Below are 10,879 nucleotides of genomic sequence, written 5' to 3'. Positions count from 1 at the left end.
CTTTATATACCCATCTATTAGGTAATATCTGCTACATGTGTGAGAATTACCCTGATTGGCTAACAGTCCTTCAGACTAACAATATAAGATAATTAAAGTCTTTATTTGTATGGCAACAAAACACAGTTACAAAGTGTTTTATGCGTTATGCATTGAAAACGGAGATGAAACGAAATGGTCTATATGATATAGGATATTAATATATTAAACTGCATTCATATCAGTGTAAACGTAATTTGCTCTACTGTTGTCTTACTTTTGTCCTAAATCATATGTTTCCCATGTGCACTCCAGGGAGTTTGTTTGTTTATTCATTGTAGAAATAGTTTTTTAAAACATTTCTTGCAAATAAACTGTTCATATATGAGAGGTAATATTACTATTTATTTTACACGATGAGTGTCAGTTTCACACAGTTTCTCCCGTTTCTTTCTTCTGCCATCAGTGGCGCAGTTTCTCCTTACCCCAGTTATGTGCATACGCATGGGTCAGAGTTTGCATGGAGGGCCGCACATTTTCCCGTCAAGTTCTCTTTTTATAAATCCCACGGTGTGCGTAGAGAGTGGCGTACGCCTTCTTTTGTGCGTACTCAACGTTTATAAATGAGGCCCCTGATCAGCATGGCGGCTTGTTTGAAAACCTCTAATATTGCAAAATTCAGTTAAATGTATGCTCATTGGAACAACTTATTATGGGCGCAGCAACATTCCCATAAGACCAACTTTAGTTGTCATCAACCAAAGTTGGCTTTGCAATCGCTCCATGACTGTGCATTTTTTGGCAAAGGAAAAAAATAGATGTACACTTGTGATAGCTAGCGAAATTTAAACTCGACCATGGTGGAGAGAAAACTGCCAAGCTGGCTTTATTGTGTGATTTAAAGATTGAGGCCCAGTTATCATCTTTAACATCTGAGAGTTTGATTCACTCAGTGCTTCGTTCACCTGGGAGGATATGTAATGTCTTTTTTAAAGAAAAGATAATATCGTGATTCAACTTGTTTCATCTACTGGCGGCTAAAAGAGATGCATTTACTTTATTGAGTCTAACCATAAAGCAGGAATAGCCGCTTCCCACAGCGGAGAGGCATGTATAATCAGCGAGAGTTCCCCCCACTTCCACCCCGCGATTCAAACCCAGAACAAAACATTTAATTAGAGTTAATTTAGAAATATAAGTACTTATTTATCAATTTTCCAAACAAATGTAGTATATACAGGACTGTTCTCCATTAATGGTGAAGCAAAGATCATCTGGAACAGATGGGATTCTGTTGGTTCTATTTTACATGATAAATTCATAAAGGCAAATTTTCACAGTATTCCTTTTTATTATTTTTTTCATCTTCTTTTACTCAGTTGAATTAGAAATCTAGGTGATAAATGTTGTGATTGTGACTGATGGAAATAAATTAATTCAAGCTGTCCAGTAAGTCCAGTGCCATTTCAATTTTCTGTTTATTCACTCCATTCTCTTAAATGAGATGATAGTATATTAAGATGGTAATACAGTGTTGGATTCTGAATGGACGTCCCAATTACCTGCATCCACTTAGATTCTCCATCTAATTTTCAGGTTTTATTTACAAAAGACAAAAGATTGGAAATTTGTATTGGGGACAATCAGTCTCTGTCATCTGTTAGGACGGAGCCAGATCTTTGGTGCCAGGACAAATTACAGTCAGAGTGTGAATGCATGTTCAAGAAGTGACATTTTGGGCAATGGTGGCCCAGACAGCACAAACACAGACTTGGGTAGAAGGAGGTGAACTGCTAAGAGACAACGGCATTAGGGATTGGCCAATTCATCTGACGTCACAGAGGAAGGCAGGCTGTCCAAGGCTCCAATCTCTGTAACCACACACAAACAGAAAACTTTACTGTAGACACACAATATGCATCGGAGAAGCAGTTTGTCACTTTGTCACCAATTATCAAGTCAATTCTTTACTTGCAAACCCACCATTATCTTCTAGATATAATTTATATATGAGAAAATTGTGATTCATTAGATGCTGAGTCCTTTTGTCCTGCTAATGGCAGGCCTGTGGATGGCATATGATCAGATATTAATGTGCTATTGTATTCTGAGAAAACACTACAATTAATGTTATACCATGGCCTGGGTGAATACTCGATTCTGATTGGCTGGAGGGTGTCCATTAACCTTTGATATGCAGACACCACTAAATGTCCTCAAGTAGTTCCCGTGAAACTCTTCCGTTCTAAATAAATTCACTATAGCCTATGTCTGAAATGAGTGGCATTGCCATCAACTGGCTGCAGACACACTGACATTTGAAATAAACAACATTTTAAAAATATATTTATTGTATTTACAACCCAAAACATCCTTCCATCTACCATCCTCTGAACATCACAGGGTAGCGTTTGTAACACACAAGCTCCTAGAGGTAGACTACACTCAGGGCTGTGGTTAATTATTATCAAGTGTCTGCTGGCAAAATTGTCCATAATGAGTCATGGATAACTCATTAAAAGGTGAGTAAACCCTGGTTGATTTGTGTAGTTTACTGTAAACTCAAACATGAACACGTGCGTTTACTCCCCACTACAGCCTGCTACTGAACATACTGGTATCCGCAGATCCCTCCTCATCCCATTCACTGTTCAATTCACTACTACAGGCTGCAGCTGGCCACTCATTTGTTTGCAAACATTTGTATTCATATGTGGACAGTTGCATGGCTGGTTAGCTAGCAAGTCTTGTTATTTAACATGCTGTGAAATTACATTTACTGTTTGTCGACCATACGCAATGTTATTGACTTTGGATCTTGCGAGCACAACATTAGCCTTCTGGCTCACGCTGCGCTAAAGGAGGCAACCGCTGTGCATCAAATGGTTCTATCCTTCTTTTTTTGCATATGCACTAGGTGATTATGTGTTAGTGAATCTCAGGTGATGTTGCTGTTAAATTAAAGTGATGTATTAATTTTTTTTTGAGGATAGTAACAAGTAGGTGAAATACTTATTTTCCGAATAAGTACCGCAACATTGCTTTCAAGTTAGTTAAAACCAAAATCATAAGCAAACCTTTAAGTTTGAGGTAAGACAGAAAGTCAATGACAGTGTGGATGATGTCTCCATCTGCGATTCTTAGGGCACCTGTGGAAAAACAAACAAAGTTTTGCCTGTTATCATGTCATCAAGTCTTGCATTACACCCAGTTTGCCGGGAGCACTGGTGACAACGTGGGGAAATGAATAACTCCAGATACCAAGATCTCGATAGAAGGAATCCTTTTAAGCTTCTTCAGCATCACAAATGTCAAATGAACCAAACAATGCATGATATAAAGGTAGTCCGTGTTCTGGAAAAGTCCTCTGAACCAAGTAGAATTAAACATGAAGGATTCTGAAAATGTCTTGCAATAGCTATTGCAAAGGTTGCTGGAGGGTCACATGGTCCTTGGAAGGGTTTTTGGAGTGATGTTATGGTATTTGGACTGTAAAACATCTTGCAGGAATTTATTGGTAGCAACTAATTTTTAATCAATGAATTAAAACATATATATACTTTTCAAGTTATTTGAACTTCCTATCTTTCATTTTCAGACTCATTTTCAGAAATTATAAACAAGAATTCTTCTGACTTGAAGCAACAATACGTAACTTCTGGAGAGAGATGGGGGATTCTTGAATCATTAAATAGTGAAGCTTTGGGATGGTGCTTCGGTTCCACCGACCTCAGGATAAGATTCAAAAAGACTTATCCTAAGACTGTAAAAAGGGAATTAGAGCTTACTGTGTAGCACTTTCTTGATTTGACAGACAGACAGACCTGTTCTGAAGTCCTCCTCTTGGCCCATGTCCCTCTTGCCAGCAAGACCCGGCTTGTCTCCTAGTGTCCTGTGTCCATCTATTCCATCTGGACAATAAGGAGTGATCACAATGGATACAGTCATACAAACAGCAGATGGGTATCCTGAACATTTGATTCCACTAGTTACAGCCCTAAGCTCAATTTTATACACTGTAGTTACACTGCAGTCAAGTTTAATTTTCAAAAACATTTTTTTAAGTTTTCCTTTTTTCACTTGTAAAAGATTCTTTTTGTGTTTTGCATGAACTGAAAATATCACCTGAAATGGTCTGAAATGACTAAGCTTGGACTGTTGTGTGCTAAATTGATAAACAACCGAAAATACACACATTTCCTAAATATCCCACCATCAGAAGCATCATACATTAGGCACACATACATACACAATACTCACAGGCCAGACCTACCTAATTTTGTAAGAGGAGCTAAATCACATTGTTGTACACTTGGTTATTTCAGCATGGTATTTGCTTTGTAAGGGTTGGGTTAATTTCCAAACTTTTACGGACCACCTGCAAGGCTTGGCTCATTGAATTGCAGTAAAACAGAGATTTGAACAACAGAAGAAATAAAAAGTGCACAGTTAAAGTAGGATGGACTGCAGATTTAACACACAAGGAAATGCGTTAGAGTAATAATGATGAAAGAATAAATTATAATAAAATATGGAAAAGCAAAATAATTTGTTTAGCCATGGTGTTGGATGCATCATTAGCCATCAGTGTATTCTAATAGAGTCTATGTGCTTAAAGAGTGGCATTGGGTTTTCATGAGCCTACAGATTAAAGAGACACATCTTTGACAGAGTTTAAATTATCCTCAACAGTTTGAAACACTGTGTTTTAATCAGTTTAAGTGGTTCACGGTGGCACTGCTGTGTAACAAACCAGAACACACTGGGTAAAACAAATCTGTTAACCAATGACAGTTTTTACATACATATTGAATACTGAATATATTGTGCCTTTTTTAAAAGAAATGTCCAGTAGCAGGAAAATTTGCCTGCAGTCATTTTGTGTGTCCAGCAGAGTCACACCAGAGCACAGTTGGCTTTATTGCAATGGGATTATTTCAAATATCTTTAATAGGAACTGTTCCTTTTTAAGTTTTTTACATCAGTGAATCCCAATGTGTGGGCCTTGAAGGTGCTGCAGGTGGGCCGTGAGATTAAATGTAAAGTTTCCATAACGTATTTATGATCAAATATTTTCCTTAAGTTATCATAACTGATAAAAACAAGGGAGTTAAATCAGGTGTTATTCCTCAACTATTAAGGGAAATTAAGGGTGTTATTGATCAGAGTTGTGATTCAAATTTTGGGTGGCCTACAAAAGATTTTCGAGTTTCAAATTGGGCCATTTCATTCTTAAATTTAGGAATGGCTAGCTGACGTCATGTGTTGGCAGGAAGTGGGGAAGAGACAGGCCTCCCTTAAAACTTGATATTTAATCTAATTTCTCATTACATTTGGTTTGGGTCTTAATGACATGGGTAAGGGAATGGTTTGGGTCTGGACTTCTACCACTTCTATAACCATAGTGTCTCATCTACTACGAGCCCCAGTTTGTGCCTGTCACGAGTGATATGTTTGCCTTGTGTACAGAACTAGCAAGGAGATCAGGCTGCGTTTTTTTTTTTTTTTTAAAACAACACTGAGGTGATTTTACATGGCCTGAAAAACAATGCATCACTCTGTACTGTAACAATAATTCTGGATTGGGAAACAGTCAGGGCTATAGATAGAATTTCTTGAGGTAGTCTTTTGATGACTTAAGTAAATAAAACGTGTAAAACTACTGACATTATCTACTTTATCAGTCAGTAAGTTGTTATTATGTTGCAGCATTACTCACCAGCTTTTAACAGGTATGTCTTTATCTTTTAAGGGCACAACTTGATTCTCTGGAGTGGTCATGACGTTAGATTATAGAGGAGAGGTGTTAAGTGACTAGAACTCTTTGACACCTCTCAGGGTCTTCTTCTTCAGCTAGAGTAGTACTTGAGCGAGAAACCCCTGCAGTCTTTGTTTGTTTATTGAACTGCAAGTTTAAAAATCCAATTTAAAACACATGGCATTAGAGTGGGAAATAGTGTATTTAATGGTTTTGTCTTTCAAGTATACACTCTCCCCTTGTCTCCATGTATTTAGGTCTTACATTTAACAGTGAATATCCTGCAATGTTAAACACCATGTGTTAATCCAAATTATTGTGTAATATATCATGAAGAGTGTTAAAAAATATAACATAAAATTACAATATGTGTTTGACAATCTACTTCTCTGAAAAGTAAATCTCCTTATATCAATTATAATCAATTTCATGTCAGTTCTTGTCAGCCTTACTGCTATTTTAATAAGCACATTAATATAAAAAAATACACACACCAAAAAATCTCAACAGACAAATGCTTTTGTGTGTTCATTTGATACTACTACTTGGCAAAACGAACTACAGTGCTAGTATCCGCTGCTAGCACTGAGTAGTTGGAAGCTTTCCTGTTTCTCCTATTCTGACAATAATACGTATACACAGTGTAATCCACTGGGCCACACCTTTCCTCTTGTTGCTTCAAGCACAGAGAGAAATGCAATGTTTGGATGCTTAAGCGCAGACAGCAGCAGGAGGACAGATGTCCCCCCTTGATGAGTGACAGAAGCAGCTAAGAGGCGGGATGTTTGGACAGAGCAATTCCTTGTCTGGCACCAAGGCCCTGCAGCGGCCGTATGTTTCTATCTTACATTGAGTGACCAGCTCGTCTCTGCCTCTGGCACTGGGTGAATCCTTTATCTGAATTAGGTGATCAATACGACCTGAAACACAGGATGAGGCAGGAGCAACCTTTACCTGGGCTTCACGCACACGCACACACACACCCACACTCGCACATGCACGCACGCACGCACGCACGCACACACACACACACACACACACACACACACACACACACACATCTGGCTACCCAGTGTTCACTTAATGTGTCCTCCAAAGGTAATGAGGCAATCTTTAAATTATACCAAATTAGATAATGGAGACAGTGGATAGGCCTAAAGAGAGACAGAACAGCATTGATTGACAGAAGATGAGCTCTGGGATCCATATGAAAGCCAAGTATAGTCAAAGCTTGATTACTGCATGTACGATTTTTTCATCATGTTCTAGATTCAAGGTCATTATTTGTCAATAAACTATTAGGAATGTATGCTTCAGCTGCTCAGGTGCTGGTTGTCCTATCCATCTCCCACTTTTGGTTAAAGCTGCACTATCAATATTTAAATATCAAAACAATGGTTGTGAATCACAGAGTAAATTACAGTTCGGTGCTATCACAATGATGCTATCACAATACATACATTTTAGCAATACACTGCAAGAAATTCATCAATGTTGTATCGTGATGTTTGTGTAACTGAAGAAGAAAAAATACCCCTAAAAAGGCAAAAGGCAGGACAAATGTATTGTTTACACTACATTCACAGAAATTAAACAATGCACAAAAAGTGCTTGGAGTCTTATAGTACGTTCCTATTAAAGGTGCAGTTATGAAACTTCAAACTTTTCCATTTCATCAAATAGATGTAAACTGGTAAAAGGCTGAACTGCCAGAGAGCAGAACAGTTCTGGAGTTTAAAGGAAGATACAATTCTACCTTATTAAAATCTTTATAGTGTGTGTTAATTAGGTTTTACACACCAGGAGTCATGAAGTGGGGACTGTGGTAAGTCAAATAAGCAGTGGAATCTGTTATGAGCCCCTGCATGTTTCAATAAAAATATCAATATCTGGCACAAGCGGCAGTATGTCTGTCAGTGAACATTATTCATTTGTTTAAAGTGACGGTATATGTTTATCATATTTAGACACATAATTCTGAGCTTTAACAGACATTTTGCAGTTTATATTCACTGTTATCTGTCAACATTTGTTATAGCAGACTTTTGACTTGTCAAAGCATGAAAAGCACAGTCTGAAATAATAACATTAACAATGGCTTAATTCTATTAAGTGTCAACCTAAATGGAATTCAGTCATCATCAATGTTTTAAATTCCCCCTGTGCTCGTCATGGTATGACAAGTTAAAATGTTGCAAAGGGGTCTGTTGTGCAAATATGTGCAGACTTTACATGCTTCCTGTCACCTTTCCTGTGTAATCTGCTATGACTATGAGTAAACATTCCCCACTTGAATTGCCTTAAAATGCTGCCCATCATCAAACACAGACATATAGCCTTCCAAGCCCTGTATATTTGATTCTTTTTATGTTTTACGGGAGAGCGCCTCACTCCTGGCTCAGGCTTTGGTAGGGAGTATTTGGACATAGGTGTTAATATGTCAGCTACTGACACTTGAGCATGGCCTGGACTTTAGTCTTTTGATGTCTTTGTGTTTGAAGAACTTGAAGAGCCCAGCAAGACAAACCAGATGCTGTCTGAGCACGTAGAGGCAGAATGCTGCAGAGTGATATGTGTGTGTTCAGTTAATACTTACGGGGACCTAACAGGTAGCCAGCACTGTTTAGGGTCCAGCCACGTTTCTCCTTGGCCTGCAGAATCCACACACACAAACACACACGATGATCAGATCATGAAACAAGACACAAGGGTTTACTGTTCAATATTGATTGTTTTTCAAAAAAGTACTCCTGGAATGTCTTTTCCTTGATCAAGTGTGTCTAAAATCCTTGAAATATGAAATATGCTACCCAATTGAATTAATTATCCTATATCATCCTGAATCCTAAAGGATCAATTTAAAGTTTTTTTCATTTTTATTATAGTAATCATTATGTCTATACTGCACTCAGTTCAGCCGGTACAATCATCAGACTTGCCATTGACTATTAACAGCTACAAGGACTAAAAAGATAAAACCCTTGCTGAAGCAGCCTTTAGTGCCTACACCCCAAAACTACGGACCACACAACTCCTGCATAACAGACTGTCTGATTCTATGAGTAACTTAAAGAAGCACTGTTGTTGAAAACACACATTTTCACTCTTGCATCCTCTTTGGTCAAGAACCACATCTTTTACCTGTCTTTTTTTCCTATGTTTAGTTATGGTACTGCTCTATTTGATTCTGATCTGATCCGGCTTTGTTGGCTATATCCTTTGATTTCTTTTAGTTATATAGTTATATATAGATATAGATATGGATATACAGATATATCATAATATGATATTATATATATGTGTATATATATCTATCTATATATATATATATATATAATTATAATTATAATTAATAGAGCCTAACCTATACTCAATTTTTGGGGCCAATGCTAATACCTAAATTAAGTACATTTCTATAGCTGTATGTCTGCTGAAATACATATGTTTTGGGCAATGATCTCAGATTTTCAAAGGTATCTTTTTTTGCATTATTATCTCCAAAAACAATGTTTTCATGTTAGCACATATTAGACAACATATCTTTTAATATCGGCCAACCGATATACTGATTGGGCTCTAAGAATTAGTGAAGTCAATAAATGAACTACCACTTGTTAATGTATTTATTTATATAGTCTAACCACCATCATCATGCTGTACTTTTGAAGAACTCCTGGGGCATCATCAGACATCCCCCAACTAACATCCACAGGTGCACAAACCCAACAGCCATTTGCTCAGTTTGTCTGTTATATCAACTCACCTCCCATATTACATACCCATATGACATATGCAAAGACAAGACAAAGATATTCATGTTTAAACTGTTTTCATTGTATTTTTTGTTTGTTGTAGATTGTTTTGATATCTTTGTACTAATAAGCCTTAATAAAATAAATGGTGTGGGTATATCAAGCACATAATAGCTTTTGTTCACTGCACTTCCACACATCTGTTGTTATTACCATACAATGCATTTTACATTACAACTACAGCACATTGAATTGGTAACCTATAATGTCATTTGCCTCATTACATACAGTAATTTTCTCTCCTTTTAAATGTGTAATTAGAAATTGTAAATATCATACGTTTATATTATTTCTTATTGCTATTTGATCATCTACATTTAGGTTTACATGTTCCTTCTCGCCTATTTGACACTTTTACATTGTTTGTATATCGCCTAATTGTATTTTGTTGTTGCTATAATGAATCTCTTGGAAATGCAATGCAATGTCGTTGAAACAATAACAGAAGAAATCTGCGTTGAATCTCCAACAGCTTACCGCAATGACCAACCCGACGGTCTCAGAGAAAGTTGCGCAGAAGATGAGCGACGCGCAGAAAAACCCGAAAGAACTCTGCATCTGAGAGAGGACAGAGAGGGTCCACAACCACAGAACAAGCGGGAGCACTCAGATCATCAGCAAAGGTTCAGGAGGACTTGTCATGAGCAGAGCCTACATTAAGTTGGACATAAATTAACTTTCCCAAAGACGAGAACGAAGTATTTACCTTTGAAACGCTTGTCCCGCCGTCTGTTCCACTCTGAAGTTCGCTGTAGTAGTTGCTCGGTGTCTGCTGCAGCGGTTCGGATGGAACGAACACTCCATCCACCTTTTATGTGATCCAGCCCGACCCCGCTGATGCCAGCGCGTCAGCAGCCCCCTCCTACCGACAGGATGGGCAGGTCACGAACACATCGCATAATGGAATTCAATAATACCATATAATGCCATCATCAGATTTTTCTTTGTCGCCCTCGGAGACATGGGATTGAATTTAAAAAGGGAAAAAATACGTCTCTGCTAATCTGATATGCGATTTTAACAAGCTTATCTGAGGAGCTCCACACGTGTCTGAAGAGCAAACGGTCAGGCGAACATGTTCCTCTCCATGAACATCACCGATTTTATGGCTTGTGGTTTTTTATGATTGCCTTGATTCCTTGTTTTATATTCATTTCATAACATATTTATTTGTTAATGCTTTGCAAATGTAAGTGGATACTCAGATACAAGTTTATTATGTTCAGCAGATAAAAATAGTGTAGTCAAAATCTACAGTCGTGTAATAAATCTGTGTGCTGACCTGTGACATGTGGCAAAATAAAGTAAAGTCGCTTTTAAAGTTAACAGT

The 10,879-nt window shown here is 37.6% G+C and overlaps 1 protein-coding gene across 2 annotated transcripts; it reads right to left on the bottom strand.

The window, feature by feature from the left end:
* Window positions 1–1,433: 1,433 nt before the first annotated feature.
* Window positions 1,434–10,369, bottom strand: gal (galanin/GMAP prepropeptide). 2 transcript variants are annotated; one of them, XM_030424922.1, is made up of 7 exons: window positions 10,256–10,369; window positions 10,027–10,107; window positions 8,334–8,388; window positions 6,586–6,657; window positions 3,804–3,890; window positions 3,057–3,128; window positions 1,434–1,850 (listed from the first exon to the last, which is right to left on the bottom strand). In XM_030424922.1, exons 2-7 carry the CDS (start codon window positions 10,105–10,107, stop codon window positions 1,789–1,791), a joined length of 429 nt encoding a protein of 142 aa, XP_030280782.1. In that variant the 5' UTR covers window positions 10,256–10,369; the 3' UTR covers window positions 1,434–1,788. The 2 variants fall into 2 exon arrangements, with proteins under 2 accessions (XP_030280782.1, XP_030280783.1); XM_030424923.1 differs by lacking the exon at window positions 6,586–6,657.
* Between the last annotated feature and the right edge of the window lie 510 nt (window positions 10,370–10,879).

This window comes from Sparus aurata, chromosome 8 (genome assembly GCF_900880675.1).
Source record: "Sparus aurata chromosome 8, fSpaAur1.1, whole genome shotgun sequence".
Taxonomy (NCBI): domain Eukaryota; kingdom Metazoa; phylum Chordata; class Actinopteri; order Spariformes; family Sparidae; genus Sparus; species Sparus aurata.
Note: the sequence above shows the minus strand (reverse complement) of the source record. Positions and strands in the feature narration are given on the sequence as shown.

Coding starts and splice junctions, on each gene's coding strand:
- gal (XM_030424922.1), bottom strand. CDS start 10,107: ATGCAGAGTTCTTTCGGGTTTTTCTGCGCGTCGCTCATCTTCTGCGCA. Junction 8,389..10,026: donor CCGTCGGGTTGGTCATTGCG/GTAAGCTGTTGG, acceptor TGGATTCTGCAG/GCCAAGGAGAAACGTGGCTG. Junction 1,851..3,056: donor GTCTTACCTCAAACTTAAAG/GTTTGCTTATGA, acceptor GTGTGGTTACAG/AGATTGGAGCCTTGGACAGC.